At 41.3% G+C, this 19,086-nt stretch overlaps 1 protein-coding gene across 1 annotated transcript in view; it reads left to right on the forward strand.

Annotated features, from left to right (window-relative positions):
* Window positions 1–491: 491 nt before the first annotated feature.
* Window positions 492–19,086, forward strand: part of Klf7 (Kruppel like factor 7) — an 86,512-nt gene continuing 67,917 nt past the window's right edge. The window contains exons 1-2 of the mRNA XM_048344878.1: window positions 492–620; window positions 821–1,060. Of these exons, the coding sequence (XP_048200835.1) occupies window positions 959–1,060 (102 nt within the window). The 5' untranslated portion in view covers window positions 492–620; window positions 821–958. The remainder of the gene's footprint in view (window positions 621–820; window positions 1,061–19,086) is intronic.

Here is a 19,086-nt window from a genome sequence, read left to right on the forward strand (position 1 = left end):
ACGGACTCCCACCAGGCACCACAGCCAGGGCCGGAGGACGGCGCTCGGCCCGGAGATCGGCCGCCCGGGCTTCCCGGGAGCCGGGCAGGAGTGCGGCCGCGGCCCTCCCTGGCGCTGGCGCTCCCCGGTCGCCCGGCCGCCGGCTCGGGCCCCTTATATAGCCCTCTAAAAATAGCTCGCCTCGCACCGCCTTGTAAGGCAGCAGGGAGATCCGCTGCGCGCCAATCGGAGCCTGCGGCCGGGGCCAAGCCCCGCCCCGGGTCCCGGTTCGAGTTCCCCATTGGTCCTCAGTGACTTCATGAGCCCCCTGTTTACCTTACATGGTCACACGCGGCCTAATGGACGCCCTCCTCCGAAATCCCACGGCTGCGCGCAGAGCCGGGCGGAGGGAGGGAGTTTGGGGAGGGGGAAGAGCAGGAGGAGGAGAAAAGAGGGAGGGGGGTGGGGAGACTACAAACTAGCAAGGATGGGGTGGGGGGTGGGGAGGGAAGGGAAGGGGTGTGGGGGAGAGAAGCGATCGCGAGAGGGAGAGGGAAAAAAAATGCAACCTCCCAAAATAAAGAGCAAAGATTGCATTAGGAGCGAACAGCGCTGCAGAAATAGATGGCAGCTTCGTGTCAGTGAGTTTGCATCCCCCTTCCTGGTCCACGAGCTGGAGTGATTACCCTGGAAGGGAATTGTTACTCCCGTGAAGTCCCCTTTTCCTGGCAGTCATCTGCACTGTACACGCTGGACGTCTCTCTCCATCCTCCCCACTCGCTCTCTCCTCTCTCGTCTTTCTCCCTCTCTCCTGCATTGATTTTTTTTTCTTCCTTTTTAGTTGACTGAAACAAAACAAAACAAAAGGGCCACTGGATGTCTGCCTTCTTGGGGGGTGAGCCAGACAGACTGACAAACAAACAGACCCAACTGTGCTCGGGGGAGGGTTTGTCCTCCCGTTTTGCCCGGCTGCAGCAGCATGGACGTGTTGGCTAGTTATAGTATATTCCAGGAGCTACAACTTGTCCACGACACCGGCTACTTCTCAGCTTTGCCATCCCTGGAGGAGACCTGGCAGCAGGTGAATGATTTAAATTACTTGTGTAAATCGTGTGGTGGCTGCGGAGACGCAGGGGCTGCGTTGGTGTGGGCTTTGGGTTGATTTTTTTTTGTTTGATTATTCATTATTTTTTTTTTCCTTTCTGGCTGTACGTTGTTTAAAATGTTTTTGGAAACAGTCCTATGCGCTTACCTTTCCACCCACCCCTAAACCCCTTAGTGCGCCGAGCTGAGCAGCCCGTCCGAGCTGCCTGCGTTTCAGTCACCAACACACATCCTTGCGCACACACTGTCCCCCATCAGAGACCCCGGGAACTTCTGGGGTTCGGAGGAGCCGGGTGGGGAGGTGGTTTGGGGCTTTGAGAGCGATAGTTCACAGGATCCCACGTTCCTACATGCACGAGTTCTACCTACTGGGTACCTAAATCAGGGTTCGTCTATTTCAACTGGTTACTGAGAACTGTCAGAGGGGGGAAAGGAAGGGGAAAGTGGAGTGCGTTCCCCCAGTAATTAGCGAGTGTCAATAAAGAATGGGAACTTGATTTTTGAGATTACAAGGTGGGCAGAAGGGAGAGAAGCCCAGTGACAAAAGATGCTCTGAGGATATCTACAAGGACTGATCTATCTCAGGCTGACAAAGCATCCTAGGTTTCCCCAGGGTAATGCCTCCAGAAAGAAAATAACCACTACTGTGTCCTTGTTTTCTTTTATTCTCTCTCTCTCTCTCTCTCTCTCTCTCTCTCTCTCTCTCTCTCTCTCTCTCTCTCTCTCTCTCTGTCTCTCTCTGTCTCTCTGTCATCTCTTTCTGTGAGCCCAACCTTTGAACAAAAGGTGGTATGTGTTTCTATGCTTCTGACTTTGTCTTGCAGGACTAGTTAAGAAACTCCTAAGGATGCTGAAGGGCACTGGTGCCAAGTTGGCTAGGCGTCCTAGCTAGGAGGAAGCCAGGCTTGGGGACAAGTTCACTGGGCTTTGTGAACTGGAATAAAGAAAGTGTTGGTCAGTGGAAAGCAGTGGGTCTACTGTGGAGAACAGTGTTTATTTCCAGCATGGTTTAAGAGCTGCTGAGGGGGACATTCTGCAGGAAAGATGGGGTTTGGGAGGGGGCGGAGGAAGGACTCCGTATTTAAAAACTCTTAAGATGTTCCCAACGGAAAGTCTAGGAAGACAGTTGGGATTTGTGCATCAGAAAGGTGAACTTGCACTGTCAGTCCTGGAGAAACCTGCTTTGCCCTGGGGGAGAGCTGTGCAAGGCTGTGTGTGGCTGATCCTGTAACTTCTCTGCTCAGTGTCAGCAGCTTGTTAAGGATAATGAAAGACTGAATTTTCTCTGCCAGGATCCAAAGCAGGATTTGTCAGTTTGAAGCTGGAATATAAACAGTTGCTGCTGTAAGAAGAGGGGTTTTAGAGTGTTTTTGTTTTTGTTTTTTGGTAGAAGGAGCCTGTGACAAAGCCAGTCTACTGACTATACCATTGTTACTAGTTGATGTTCTCTTTTGACTAGAAGCTGCGAGTTTCCCTCTGGTGTGTGTTTGTCTACGCGTGCATTCCTGTCCCAAGATGCTGGCAAATACTCTTGACTCTTAGGTTTCTAAACCACATGCACAGTTCACATATTTTTTTAGCATAGAACATTTCTTCAATGCGTCTTTTCCCTCATCCTTCACAAGACTATATCTCATGAAGGGTCTCCCTGGATCTTTTTGACTCCTTTTATTTTGCATGCTAATTAAACCAAAATGTTGTCAGAATTTCATTTTCTAAATAACCTTCATTTCACACCATCAGTGCACTGGTGTCCAATCATTGCATATTAACAACTGTCTAGACAGGTTAGGGAAGGGAATCTGTTGATGTACAGCCTGCCCCAGGCAGCTCTTGTTTGTGACTGTTAAGCAGTGTTGGAGGGAAGAAAGTTGGCTTTATTTATTATAACGTTCCCTCCTGATGAATCACACAACTTTGTTTTGGTTCAAGTTTTCAGAGTAGTAAAGCCTGCTTTAGAGAACAGCTTCTCCAGAGGAAACCTGCTTTTCTAGATCTAGCTAGACCATCGGGGAGAAACTACATCTGCAGAGACATCATTGGCTTTACAATTAGTGGATGTGTTAGATCTATTGTTTCCTCACAAGCCAGCTTTGCTTTTACTTCACACTCCCCCCCCCCTCCTACAAGGAATCTCAAGCTTAGTTTCTATTTGCAGGCAAAGGTATTTTCTTCTTTCTGAGCTCCATTCTTTTTCTTGCCTTCACCTTCAACTGCTAACCACTCTCACCTTAAGATCCTTCAAATTATTTTAGAGGCATACTCATAGTTCAGACTGAAGCATAACTTGTGAGCAAGCCCTTGTAAATAAGATTCTACTCTGATTCTGCTCCGGAATCTGTCCTTCCAACTGCTTTATATAAAGGCAGCCCAAACTCCCAAGTTCACACGGTTTCAAAACCTTTGGCCTTCATCTCTTCCTTCCTCTCCCCCACCCCCACCCCCATGCCTCTTCTGAGTGGTAGTGGTTATATGCAACTGTTGGTTCCACATCAACCATCAGATGGTGAAATTTTGAGACTCCTTTACTCAAAACAGCTCAAGAGGGTTGCTACAAGAAACCCTAGGCTGGAGAAAGTCTCCTGATGCTGTGGGATAATCAGATTTTAGAGGTCAAACAAGGAGTAATTATTAAATGTTCTTCTTAAAGTGAACAATATACCTGGCCTCCGGGAAATGACTGAAAAACTGAGATCCCAATAATCTCATTTGGTGTCTAGAGAAGAGTGGCTTAGATGATTCACCCTAAACATCTGTGTATTCGAAAATTTGAGGATGAATTGTTTGTGGATTTTATCTCAAACTTAGTATATGAGATAATTTCCTGTGTCAGTGAGCTTGTGACAAAGTCATTGGTTATGACAGGGCCACCTCCTGTCGTGGAAATCATCATTTTGACATTGGATTTTCAGTCAGTGATGCCTTAGCTACATACAGCTCCAAGTCCGGAAATCATTGCTGGTGTAATTTTAAAACCCAAATGGACATCCCACATTAACAGCTCTTCATCCTTGGACTCTGACTGCATACTTAAGCACTTGGCCCAAGTAATATCATCTCTGCCTGTCATATAACTGTAAATTACACTGTGCTCATGTGGTCTATTATTTTATGGAATTCAGCTGACACAACTCTTAAGGCTACCAGCTTTAAGCTCTTTGGAAACTTGCAGGAAATTTTCCAAAAGCTGTCTGATGAAAAAAAAAAAAAAAAGAGGAAAATGTCAGAAGTAGGACCCAAGCTGGAATAGATTATATTGTACCATTTGATGCTAGCTAGCTAAAGGGAAACCTTTTCATGACTTTTATTATTAAGAGAAGTTATGAGTCTTTGCTCCCATTGCTGACTTGACAAACAAACAAAAAACAAAAAACAAAAACCCAGATTTGATACAATCCTCTTAGCTATTTCCTTCCGGACTATACAAAGACTCTTAGAATCTTTATATATTTATTATTCCTAACCTGCTATTTCATGAGCTCGGGTTGAGTCACGATGCTCTGAGTCTCTTTGGGACTTAACTTTGGTTCATGTCATAGAGGAGCATAGCATGTTTACTCGAATAATCTTATGGAATTATGCTTAGAGTTAATGCTGATTCATAATTGGCAAATAGGGTCAGTTTCAGGCCTCTCTTTGGCTTGGAGAAAATTTTCCACTGCTACTGGAAACAAATAAATAAATCATACAACCTTCCTCCCTCCTCCTCCATTCCCCCATTGTTTTAAACTAATGGCATACTTGGCTACTGTAAGGACTAAAGTGTCCCCATAACATTGCTATTTCATCTTGGTTGCAGGCATCCTGAGACGTTTTATATATAAGGGCTTTTGGTGTGTGAAACATCTCTAGGGGAAAACCTGCAGAAGCAGTTGCCTTCCAAGAACTGCCTCGTGCTACTAGGGATGGGATTTGCTCAGTGAGCCACATTGCTTTTCCTTCTATACGGTCTTGCCTTTGCATTGCTTCTGAGGCCTGAGTGGCCAGGTGCTGCCTCAGCCAGAAATACAAAGCAAACTGCGGGATCTGCCCATCGCAGGTTTGCCACTATCCCCAATTTTCAGAAAACCTTGTCATGAATAAGAATTTCTTGGCAATAGCACCACCCTGAGAATTTTGTAGACACAAAGGAGCCTTGGTTACCACGCTGAAAGGATAAAATAGCTGGCTTTTTCGTGTGTGTGTGTGTGTGTGTGTGTGTGTATGTGTGTTTTGTGTATTTTTCAGTTACTGTAAACCTTTTTTAAAATTTGAAATAGTATCTTGGTAAATGAAAAAAAAAGGAAGATTAAAAAAAATTAGAACTTCCCCTGTCCCTGTTATACAGCTTTTTCTTTATAAAGATGCAACCCCTAAATAAATATATGCAGTTTTAAAAATGGAAGCATATGAAGTCACACACTTTGCCCTTCTTCAATAGATTCAGTTCCATGTTCTTGTAATAGGCACATCTTTGTATAGATCTGGGGGCCCTCAAATATTATCATTCCCTTTACCTGTTTACATTTGGGTATTTAAGCTGAGTGAAGATCTCAATGTATTTACTACATCTGTCCTTAGTAGGGGGAAAGGATGACTCTGATTCTTTGTTCTTCATGGACTTCCCACCCCTACTCCCTATCCCAAGGAGAATGAGATCTTGGGGTCCCAACTATTTCAGAGGCATTGCAGAAGATGCAAGGTGACAGCCTTGCCCTGAAATGATTTATGGATGGTTATGCTAGAGACCTTCAGTGTTCAAATGTGAGGAGTTCCTCTTTCCCAGCCCCTTCTAAATATAAATGCCTATAGGGGCTAATTTCCCTCTCCACTTAAATGAAGAGAGTTTAGAGAGGGTCTTAATGGAGCTTTTAATAGCCATTCTCCTATGAATCTCCTAATTTTTCTCTCTTCAGAGAAACCCAATAGTTTAGCTTTTTGAGTAGAAGCATTGCAGCCCTCCTCATCACCTTGTGCCTGTTAAGGAAAGAATGCAGTTTACTCTGGCCAGTCCACAGCAGCGTAATAGTAGCTAGCTGGCTTATAATAGTAGAATAGCTGTTCTGATCCCTTTTCAGTTAGTAGATGCCCCCATCTTTGCAGTTTACAGCAGTGTGCAATGGATTTGTAATCACTGTTGCTGGAACTATGACTGGCAAATGCAGAGACTGCCTGTGTGACTCTGGTTCACTCTCTCCATCAGTTAGCACATTATGTTGGAATTGGAATTTGCTGAAAGTTTAGGACAGCTCCTCTACTTGAGCAGTGCCAGGTGCATGTGGAGTAGAGATTTGGTCTTCTGTAAATCCTTTTGTTCTCCCAAATCAACCAAATGCTTACGTAGCATAAACAGGCAATTTAACCCCAAATTGCTGACTCCTGCTAAGTCTTAGAAAACCCTATAGCTACTAATGGTATCTAGTCATTAATATGACATAGAACATTGCCACCTTAAATAGTATTCCTCCTTTTATTTCATTGTATGCCTATTTGAGGGCGTCCACAGGAGAGAAACACTGCTTCTTAAATCTTGCCAAAATAAACAGTCTTGCTATCATTCCCACATGCTTTTATCTAAGACTGGTCATCATCATCTTGCTCCTCTCTTCCTTGTCCATAGTTCCTCCTATTAATTTGCAGAACTGTTTCTATTGCCTTGAAACCTTTATAATTTCTGCTCTTGTCATTTGTACTGACTCTAAGCAAGTGGTCATGTTAAATGTAGTATGTCTATTCGGTTATTTATTAGAGGACTGACATCCTTGATATGTTCCTATTACAGTGGAGTGTTACCAGCAGCCTTTGGTGTGAGTCTAATGTCCTGCTTGAGATATGGCTTTTGGTTTTGTAGGAATACCATTCCTGGTTGAGATGGTAGGTAGAACCAGAGACACTTTGTGGGATCATCTTTATTTGTTAAAATATAGAAAATAGCCTGCAGGAAATAGTTCATTCTTATGCTCTTACTTGTGCAAAGGGCTGTGTTTGAGTGATGCAAAGGTGCATTGGATGTAGAAACTTCCGGCTAGAAACTTGACTAGCAGGGGGGAAAGAAAGCATGTTCAAAAGTAAGTAGCAAAATGGAACATAACTGAAAAAAAAAAAAAGATCAAGTTCTATGGTCACTGAGCCCTTGCTTATCTGTACTTACTCACATTGTTATGACTTAAAAAATTAAGACATTAGAGATTTACTGAGTTCTGTGGTGGGTGTGTTTTTAGCTAAGGATGTATTGGGGGCTGGATACTTTTAGGACAGATGAGCAAGTGTGACTTCACATGCCCATAATGGCCAGGAAATAGCATCCATGTCTGTGTCATTCGGAAATGATTTGAGGTAATTAAAATAATTAATGTAGAACCATAAGGGATGATATCTATTTCTGAATATGGATTCATTGACATTTCCTGAGGGTCATATTGAAAGTCAGGCCTCCAGCTTTGAACCAAAAATAGGGACACAGCATCTTAGAATTTCAACTCTTGAAAAGGTATTGGTGTTTTCTGAACACTAAAATACTAGGGTTGGACCAAGTGCTTGCTGAAGCCAGAGGAGACATTGAACTCTTCAAGGAGACACAGTTTAATGTTAACAATGATGCCTACAGAGCCCTGGACTTTTTTGTTTGTTTGTTTGCTTTTTTTTGTTTGTTTGTTTGTTTTTGGCCAGTCCTGGGGCTTGGACTCAGGGCCTGAGCACTGTACCTGGCTTCTTCTTGCTCAAGGCTAGCACTCTGCCACTTGAGCCACAGCGCCACTTCTGGCCATTTTCTGTATATGTGGTGCTGGGGAATCGAACCCAGGGCCTCATGTATATGAGGCAAGCACTCATGCCACTAGGCCATATCCCCAGCCCCCCAGCCCTGGACTTTTTTGAGATGGCCAAATAAATTCTCTTGTTCCCTATTACTGCTTTTGAATATATTTGGACTCATCCTTCATACTCTGCTACCCTCTACCCTCAAAAGAGGAACCCTTTCCCCATTTTATTTAAAGAACACTAGTATGTAAAAGTTTTGAATTGCCTAGATTCTAGACCAAGCTAACAAATAGTTTAGAGAGCTTTACTTCTTTAACGTAACCCCTTTCCCATTTGACATGTGTGCTCCAAACCTAGGGTTTGAACTTAGGGATTGGGCACTGTCCTTGAAGCTTTTTTTTTTTGCTCAAGGCTCTGTCCCAGAGCTCTTTCTTTTTTCTTTTTTCTTTTTTTTCTCAAGGCTAGGGCTCTACCACTTGAGCCACAGCTCTACTCCCTTTTTTGGTAGTTAATTGGAAATTAGAGTTTCAGGGACTTACCTGCCTGGGCTGATTTTGAACCTTGATCCTCAGTTTCCTGAGTAGCTAGGGTTACAGATGTGAGCCACCAGCTCCATTCCCACTTTTAATAATGTATAGTAAACTGGAAAACACACATTAAAGTGGTAAAAGGAAAAGCCTCCAATTACAAGGATAGTCTTACAGAAAGTACCACCATTTGAATAGTAAGAGAGTATGTTCCATGATATGGATTGGATGGAAGATAGAGCTGGGGTTTTGTATAGAAAGCAGCAAATGTGAAATGACTTTATTTTTGATACCTTGACCAATGAAGAAACTATGAAATAGTGTGCCAATTCATGAAAATCTTTTCTGATGTGTGTTAAAATTCTTCAGAGGGTTGGATGGGCAGTAGGGTTATAATGTTTTATAAATTTGACCAAAACAGAAGGCCATATACTCTCATAGAGCAGGAGGAAAAATACAGCCTCATGGAGGGTACCAGAAGATGGAACAGGCCTAACTTGCACAATTCTTCCTACTAATCACTCCCGTGTCCTTCCCAACCCCTTCCTCACCTCTGCAGTTCTGATGGTGGAAATCCTCTCCTAGAATTCACCTCACAGTCCTCTTTTACCTCTAAGATCTTAGAAGTTGATACTTCTTTCCCATATAGTTATGGATTCTCTTTTTGCCTCAGAGATATTATCTGCATCTTCAACTGCAGATATTTTCCTGTCTTTCAGGTTCATTTTTTAAAATTGAGATATGCTACTGTTGGTAAAAAGCATTTTGGACTGCTTCATCATTGCCAAAACTGAGTTTCTGCTGTGACCTCTTCCTTTTCTTGGGTTCCCTGATTCTTTTGATAATAGGACCGTACTTCTCCTAATCTAGGTTTGGTGTACCAGCTATCTTTGGCTTTTTATTTTCCCTAAATCTAATAAAAGAAAAGGTTCTAGTTTCAAACATCCTCTTAGTTGAAATGTAAAATTAGTGTTTAGTGTCCCATTGCCTTGGCTTCTGAGAATGTCAGCATTTTCTTCAACTTTCTGTTCTCTCTGCTATTGCCCTGGGTAGACCCTGTCACCTCTCTGAAATTGTCTTCCTCCCAGTGTTGGCCTCTGGTTTTCAAGCTACCAATGGCTCTCTTCTACATATAGGATGAGGCCAGAAGTTCTAAGAGGCAAGGTGTTCCAAGACTTAGCCTACATAATATTTGTAAGTGCTGTCCACTTTCATGGTTAGTGAATGCCATCCAAATGAACAGTGTTTATTTGTGAGGGTTTTTTAATGTATATTTTTCCTGTAACTTTTTCCCTTTCCTCTGCCCTGTCCCTCTCCCCGTCTCATTGCTCTTTGTCCAACTTCTACACATCCTTTAATCTTCAGATAGTTGCCACATGTTCCAGGAAACTCTCCCATACCCTCAGCTAACAGTAATTGCTACTATTTCTACACTCCTGGGCAGAAGTTCTTACTTCCTCATAATTTTAGTGTTGTAGTATATAGCCTTAGTGACTGTTGTTTCTCTGTCTCTGTCTCTGTGTCTCTGTGTTTGTCTCTCTTTTCTTCACCTCCATCTTATTTCTGGTAGATAGGTTATATGAATTAAAGAAGAACTGACGCTTTGGCTCTGGTTTTGGTAACTTTTTTTTTTTGGTGCTAGTCGTGGAGCTTGAACTCAGGGCCTGAGTGCTGACCCTGAGCTTTTTTATTTTTCCTCAAGGCTGTTGCTCTACCACTTGAAACACAACTCCACTTAGGGCTTTCTGTTGGTTCATCTGAGATAAAAGTCTTAAAGATTTTCCTGCCTGGGCTAGCTTCAAACCCTCATCCTCCCATCTCTGGCTGAGTAGCTAGGATTACAGATGTGAGGTACTGGTACCTGGATGGTGATCACTTTTTAATATATAATTTGCTTCTTAGAGAGTCTTGTGTTCAATAGAGATGTATTAGTTATTTGGAGAGTATGTTACAACTATACGTTTTAAGATTTGCCTGTGTTAGTAGTGGTTCCCAGTTACCACCGCATTGCAGAACAAGCAGATCAAGATCCCTTTGGGAGAGACCCAGACAGACATCAGCATTTGTATAGCTTCCTGGTGCTTCCAACATGTAGATGGAAGTGTCAGGCTATTCAGTAGTACAGGGTCAATGGTACAACAGCTTATAGCAGGCTTCTATTCCTTATATTCGAATATTTAATTTTTTGTATAACTTTCTAAGTTATACCAGAGGTTTCTAACAAAGCAGAACAGAGACAGTGGGTGTTCATACAGCTCATTGGTCAACAGCAGCAGCCCAAATGCTCTGTATTTTGCTTTCTCTCACCTTAAAGCGTCTAACTCAGTCCATTTTGGCTTACATTTCCTCTGACCCACTCTAGGTTTGCTTAACCTGGTCAAATTCCATTTCTGGAAACTTTGTGGTGTTGGGCATTAAGTTTCAGTCATGTGGTATTTTCAGTAATTCTTAGTAGGTCCTCAGCCATCATTTTCCACTGACTCAGCCTGCTCCATGGTTTTAAAGGGATGAATGTGTGCATGCACATCTCTCGGATGATACCAGATAGGTTTTAGGTACCAGCTCTCCATTTTCCTTACTGACCACACTGTTAGGAAGTAGGTTCTGTTTATAAAGAATTTCAAAGGAATCGTCTTTCTAGTAAGAGGAACAAAAATAAACTGTGGGACAATTGCTGCTGAGCACATTCAGGCAAGGAGACAGCTTCCAAATCCATGGAAGGCTTGGCTCCTATGGTAATGACAGTGGGCGTGTGGTGATCTTTACAAAGAAGCCTTAGAAATGCCTCTTTTTTCAAACTGTGCTGTTTGCAAAATTCTAGGTCCTGAAGCTGCATCCTTTCATCTATAAACTGTCTTTGATGGGGGTATGTATGGTTGGCAAGAGAGACCATCAGGAGAGGAGCTCAGAGTTCAGGGTTGAAGGATGCTTTTTGGAAAGCTCAACCCAGCTGTGAAAATGGCAATTAGTGTGAAGCAATTCTCCTGCAAGGGAGTATCTCACTGCTCTTGACCCCAGTCTCACATTCACCTTCCAGAGCCCAGTGAGTAGGAATTTAATGGAATGGTCATAGTGTTGGTACCTATTTTTGGAGAAGCAGCACATTTGCTCAGCATACAAAGAAGTAGAAATAGACATTTCCTATGTCTAACCCTCCCATTTGAGTGGTTGTTCAAATTGTCACTATAGGCCTATGTTGAAGGAAGGCTTCTGAAAGGAAGCTCGTGTGCAGAGTTGATTCTCCTGGGAGAATTCTACTGGAGATCATCCTTAATGTCAGACTTGATTCACTGATGTTGCTTTGAAGTACCAAGATTTTTTGGCTTTATCCTATCCTGAACATAGGTTCTTCCTTTGGATTCAGAGCTTATTTGTTTCATAATAAGATTTGCTTCATGTTTTCTGAACAACACTTATGATGCACTTTGGTTTGATAATGGGCTAAGAGTGTTTTGCTGTGGTCTCCTGTCACTGACATATCCAATCTGTTAACTAGGGAGCAGGCAGATATTACAGAATTTCCCATTCAGAGGTGAGAAAATTGGGGTAGAGGATGATTAAGCAAGTTGTCTCACTGTGACTACAATGCCAACTAGTGTAAAATGGGTGGCGGAATCTACTTTTCTCTTTCCTTTTTCCACTTAGCTATTCTTCCATCCATCACATAGCATCACAATAATGTCTAATCTATACCAAATGCTTCCTAAAGGTTCTCTACTCTGAGCACTTTGTATGAGTCATTTTCTTTAATCTTATGGTGACCTTGTAAAATACCTATCCTATTAATTCCTGTTTTATAGATGGAAATATTGAGGTGTCTGGTATTCATTGGCTTGTCTAAAATTATATGACATACAAGAAGTTGAGCTAGAATCCAAAATTAGGCAAGCTACACAACACTCTTTAAGTTTTATATTTATAATGACTTCTGGTTAGGGAGGAGACATCAGGGAAGAAGCCAGAGTTGTGGCCTGGCATCCAGTAGACTTACATAGATCTGAGCAGCTCACTGGGCTGTCTGCTTTCTGGGTTTGCTTTTCTCATCTGTAAATGTACTAGACTGTGCTTGATGCTACTGAAGGTCACAGTGTTTTATAGCGTATGAGTTACGTGGAGGCAGAGCTGGAACCTTGAGAAAGTCACTGAATGTCTTGGAGTCTTATTTGTCATCGATGGAAAGAGTTATTATATCTTGTATAAATGGCTTTCTAACACAGTGTCTTGGCATATAGCAACCACTGAAATGCTCCTTCCTTACCCCTGGACCTTTTCAGTAATAGTACAAAGTGGAAAAATGCTCTTTCTTAAAAACTGTGGATGGTCCCTTGGAGGTCCCAGGGATCCTAGAGCATCTAGAGAAGGCAGAGTGCTAGGAATGGTATATGGATGTGGTATTCCATTCTCCATGCATGAGAGAAACTCTCACTAAGTAACCACTACTTAGAGGTTATGTATTGTCCTCATCAATTGGGTCTAGGGGTAACATCTTTAACATCTGCTTGTTCACCTATTGCTGATTACTAAGCTTTCTAGCATGCAGTTATTTTATTTTATCTTATTTTATTTGATGAGTCAAAATTAGGTACACATAACATAATACAGTACTGGTTACTGTACCTGCCATTTCTGCCTTACCTGATGACTGGGCTTACAGAAGCTTATGAGAGTGAATCAGGTTTTATGAGATCTATAAATATCTCAGATAGGAATTTTATTTCATTTTCCTCCTTCAAATAAGACATAATGGAAGCACTCACATACACGAGGAACATTCTTTCTGTGATAAAAGTAGGGTGTTTGTGAATTGGCTTCTGAAAAGCAATCATTTGATAGGTTCATGTTGGGAGGTTTTTTGTGGGGGAGGGGCAGAATCATGCATATGCTGCTATAAAATTCAAGATTATTACTTCCTTTATAAGGTTTATCCCAGTACCTATGGAGAGATTTATTTCAGAGATGCTGGCTTGGTATAAAGACTGCATGCCCTCCTTCTGCAGATTGTTGTTTTCTTAAAGATATAGACACCAGGAAAAGGAAGTCTGAGCTTCCCCAGGAAGGCTTCATAGTGCTTCTTATAGCTCATTACATTGGAATTACACTTTAAAAAATATTCTTAAGACTGTTCATTTTCTTAATGCACATTAACTGTCAGGAATGAGAAAGATTGTGTCTTATTTGACAAGTACCCAGAAGACACTGTGAGCCCCATCACTTAACAAAAGACATTTTAAAAAATTCAAACTGAATTTTAAAAAGCAACTCTTGTCTCTCACTTTTCCTATCTGTAAAATGGAAACCATGGGCTTAAACTTTTCCCTATCTTAACTCAGATCTAAGGTTGCAAGTTTAACGGACTTAACAGTCTTCTTGTTGTTTTAGTCTGACCACTTAGTTCTTTATTTTTCCTTTTGTTTTTATTTTTATTTTTTAGTAAGAGCACAATTTCCTCTTGTATCTTCTGTCTAGAAGATTATCTAGAAGATTATCTAGAAGATTATCTAGAAGATAATTTAATTTGTTCTGGAAAGAATAAGCCACATGAATTTAGAATTGTTGCATCAAAAAAAGCATGCAGAGGACTTTCTTCTTGGTGTTATTTTTTTTTCTACTTAACTTCATGCCAACATGTAACACAATCCTAGCACTTTGCCTCTGTCACATATGACCACCCTTCTGTGCTTCTGTCCAGTGAAGTGATTTCTCTGCTCCTTAATTTCCTAATGTGTACTGTGGGGACATAGGAGCAGTGAGATTATCAGAGATATAAGCAGGAAGCTTTTAGGCTCGAAGATGTGTACTTGGCTGGCATGAATGTTTCAATTTTCTTCTTAAATGCTTTTAGACACTATCATGTACTCCTCAATTAACCTCATCTCCGCTGTTTTTTATCTTCCTTTGTTTCTAATTTCTGGCTCATGGAGCATGCATTCTTGTTGGTGACCCCTTCAGACTAGCAACTAGCTACCTTTCCCTCCAAAACAACTTGTATTGGGGGCACAACTTTTAACTCTCCATCACTATTTCAAGCTTGTGTGCTCAGTGCTCTCATCCAGAGTCCCTTTTCATTTCTTTCTTGATTTCTCCGTCTTGTTGAATGTCTTTGTTTGGCATGATATTTTATAAATCAAGTTCCAAATTGCATCTCACTTTTTCCTAGTCATCCAGGTTCTGTTGTAGATCATGGAAATCTGGGATGGAAAAGACCATCTGGCCCATCCCTCCCCCTGCCTGGGCTGAGGGTTGTACTTGAGCATGCTCATTCTTTGTTGGTATTTGCAACATTTTCCAACTTGGAAACTAACTGAATTTCCTGAGTATGTAGCCTCTTCTTGGTCTGAGTGGGTGTAAAAGGGAACAATACCAAACCAAAAACATGTTGGGTTTTTTTTTTTTTATATCAGCAGCTATTCTTCATTAACAAAAAAAGATCACCATTGTCAGGGTTTCTTTTGCCACCAGCAATTAGTCAGTGATGGGAAAACCCGTGTGTGTGTGTGTGTGTGTGTGTGTGTGTGTGTGTGTGAGAGAGAGAGAGAGAGAGAGAGAGAGAGAGAGAGAGAGAAACACAAGCAGTGGGGAATTTTCTCAATCTGACATTGAAGCATATTGTATAGAATTCTACAACTACTTTTATTGTTTATTATTTTTATTTTTGTGGAAATGAGTTTTATATGATTTGTTTCACTGAGGAAGTGATGCTGTTTGTGTGGGGAAAAAAAGTCCAGTGCTTAATAATGTACTCAAGTACTTTGCTTTTTCATACCTTTCATACCTTTGGCTTTCAAGAACTGCCAGTAGGGGACTTGGCCTTCATTTTTTAATGCTTTCAGGATGCTATTCTACATTAGGAGTGCTTAAGAGAATTATTCTTTTATATTGGCTTCCTTATATTAACTAAAGTTATATCACTTAGCTTGACCAGATGGGGATTTTCATGGTCATTATTTTCCTACCAAAAAAAAAAAAGCCATTCTTTGACTTGCTCCATGTAAGGTGTTCTTCCTTTTTTTCCAATCTCTGATTAAGTTTTCTTTTGAAAAATTCTGATTCCTAATGCAGACCCAAGGTCATTATCCTATCCTTCCCTTCTCTTTCTCTTGCCCTGTGTTTGTAAAATCCAAGAAACATTTATCTTGTGTGTGAATTAGCTATTGTAAAAATGTTTCTGAAAAAAATGTCTCTTGAAAGGAAGGAAAAGAAAAAGAAGAAAGAAAAAGGAATAAAGACAGTCATTAAATGGATATAGAATGTTGTTAGACAGTTTTTCCTGCAAAACAGAAGCAGGATGCAAACCATTTGTCCTTCAACCTAGGATGGGCCTGCTTACTTATTTTTCTTTTTTTTTTTTTCCAGCTTTTTACATCTACAGGATTTTACAAGTATTAGAGCTTTAGGAGCACTCTACATGTCATTGTAATCTTTCCTTTTCCTTATCAATTTGCAAATAACCTGCCTGAGCTTTAGGGATAATTAAATCTAAGCCAATATTGTATTCTCAAAAATTGTGAGCCCCTCTTAGTATTTTAAATGGATTTTCATATTAGCAGAATGCATGGTGCTCAGAGCTCAGAGCTATGCTTTCTGAAAGGTGGGCTGCTGTTCTCAGGCTTTGTGAGCATGGTGTTAAATGACATAGAATCACCCCGGAAGGCAGACTTGTTTCATTTTTAGTTCCCTTCTATCCTGTGACTCAAGGAAGTCTCATCTTCCCTTCCTACTACCTATCTCCCTTTTTGATTTATATGATTCTTTTCATTCACCAGAATAGGTTTCAGACCCTGAGCTTCTGACAGGCAAACATCTGGTTAGAAGTTCAAAATAGGGTTTTGTTGTCTTTACTTTTTCATTATCTCCTTGTAATAGACATTTGTAGCAAATACAGTAAAAGAAAATAAAACATGTGGTTCTTTAAAGGTAAGTGAAAACTGAAAACAGAAATGATTGTACAGATAGAAGGCTGATTTGGTAAAAATGTGTAAAGGGGGAATGTAACTGAAGTCACCAGTGTTGTGGAAAATTGGAAGGATTTGGCATCTGAAAATGTGGAATTCAGTCTTGACTTTGTAAATATAAACCAGGGCAAATTACTAAACTGTCTTTTTCCATCTATAATGCAGGGATTATAATAATAGGATTGTTATAATCAAATGATACATGGATATGTGAAAGTGCTTTGTAAACTGTCACGTGCTATACAGTGTTATTGCTTCTCTGTTCTGTGGTTGGGGATGCGTTTGCCTTAAGATTTAATCTAATACCTTTCATTGCTTTTCTCTGTGATTTCTGTTCCTTTCTGTGCAGAAACTTAGGAGCTTCCTTTTCATTTAGGGTTATGACTTGTGCTCCAAGCATGGTACTTTGAAAAATGTCCTACTAGCTGCCTAAATGGCTATCAAACTTACTGATTTCCTGGATATATGCTAGCTTTCAACTATATTTTAAGAAAGTAAAATGAGTCTGTGGAAGAGAGTATGTTGGGACTTCTAGCTGAGGATGATACATTATGTGCGCCTCGGTGTGCGGGTCTGTGGTGGAGTGTGCGGGTCTGTGGTGGCAGTGGTACCCAGAGGTGAAGAAAATGTAGGATTGGGGATGGAAGTGAGAGCCTTGGGGATGCTTTGCATCTGAAAGTGGAAATGTGTGTGGCTAAGTGACTCATTCACAGTGCTCTATGTTAAGTGAGAAAAAGATGGGAACTTACATAGATAGGAAGTCCTGGATTTCTCAGTATCTGTGAGCCTTACTTTCCTGGATTATACCACACTGGGCATAGAGTGACAGAGAAGCATGTGGCTCTCTGGGACGTAAACTCTGTCTCAGCTAGTGACAACCTTGGTATGGAGTAACTGCTGGTAAGAAGGGAGGTTGAACTCTTGGAGGGTTACATTTGCTTGGTTGCCCAAACCTCAGGAACTCTGTGGCTGCTGCTTCTGCTGGCTAAGACAAGTGCCGGACTGAAAAGAATTTGTGAACTTGGGTGTCAAGTACAAAGTGCACTCGTGTTCAGGGATGCTACCCACAGCACTGGAGGAAATGGCACATGTCCGATCTCTGTTGATGAGAGGCTCTCTGGATGTCTTCCTGCCATCAGTGACATGGCTAGAGTCCACAATAGATCACCCCACAGCAAAGCCGAGCCAAGCAAGAAAACCAGGATGGATTGTCACCAATTTCTCGAACGATTCACAGCATTTCCAGTACAGCAGATATGGGCACGCCTGGGAATGGGCCTTTCTTGATGGGAGTCTGGCACTTCTGCAGAACCTTAGCATGATAGAGCTAGAAAAATGGATAGCTAGGTTAGAAGACACAAGCAGAGCCTCCTGGAGAGAGACTGACAGCTTGAGGGAGGATGTCACTTTGAAAGTATTTTTTAATTTTTCTCTCCAGAAAAGTATTGATGGCACCCATAGGAACCACACCAATTTCTTACTTTTGATTTAGACATCAACAAGAATGGGTGTGATTGGGCAAAAAGACGGATTTATTGGTCCTTGGGAGGATGGAATCTATGAGTACCAGCAATGAGTTGGGTGATAGGAGACGTTCCTTAGTTCCTATGGCCTTGACCAAGAGGAAAGACATTAGAGAACACATGTAAAGGCTTGTGGTGTAATATTTTAAAGGCACCAAGATTTTAGAGAATGGAAAATGGGATGAGGGTAGTGGGGTGATAGAAAATTTCCCCATATCACCTGCATCCCAGCACTCCAAGTAGACATCAGCAAAGAAAAAGTCCCAAGAAGAGTCATAAAGATGGTGACTGGGAGCCAGTCTGGTAGTGTCAAGGAGTGAGGCAGGAAGGATGTTAGGCAATACAGAATAGCAGGGTCTCGAAATGTAAGTATAGACACCATTTAAAGGACCAGCTGTCACTTAACTCTTGGAAATGCTGTTCTAAAGGAAGGCAAAAGCTGTTGACAGATCTTTTGGTATTTTTAAGAGAAACTAAAATTTTGGTGTTTTAAAATCTCAAGTCCCTTCATTTTAAAAAGAAACAAAACACAATAAAAATATTGAATATGTCAAAAAATTATTGTGGCTTGGTTCTGGACATTTATTCTATCTAGCTTTTTGAATTGAATAGCCCTGTCTTTACACATCCATTCAAAGTGAAAGTTTTCATGCAGGGTGACCATGGTACAATCCAGGGCCTTGGCATGGGCTCCTCTTATTCTATCTACTTATATAGGCTCTATGTTGAGTCAGATGGGGTTCCTGAAGTTCACAGTTGTCCCTGGCCCTGGCTCTAGACTTGCATGAGGTCAGCTTGGGGAGGAATCAGAGAGGTGAAGAGGGACCTGTGTTAACCTCTTGGCCCACTTCTGCAAGGATTTCTTCAGACATATCTTTGTTTCCACTTCCCACAGGAGCAATTTGATTCTGGGGTTAGGAATGTGACAAGCACTTGAGTATGTGGCTGGGTCTTTGCCATCAGTGTGATTTGTAGGGAAATGTGGCCATAAAATGCTTTAAGATCATAAGTTGGACAGACTTTCCATCTGGTGAGCCATACCTTTCTCTGCAAAATTAAATATTTATATACTTTTAAGGTTTCATTTTGATTTTTTAAAAGAGGGTAAAATAAAAAACCCTCTCGACTATTAAAAAGAACATAAAATGCTTCAGATGAAATGGTAACATTCCAAGTTCACAATAGTTGGCTTTATTGGAAAACATTGCTTTGGTCTTTAAAGAAAATCAAACATGTCCTAGAACATTTCAAAAACTGGCTGAT

Source organism: Perognathus longimembris, chromosome 4 (assembly GCF_023159225.1).
Source record: "Perognathus longimembris pacificus isolate PPM17 chromosome 4, ASM2315922v1, whole genome shotgun sequence".
Classification (NCBI taxonomy): Eukaryota; Metazoa; Chordata; class Mammalia; order Rodentia; family Heteromyidae; genus Perognathus; species Perognathus longimembris.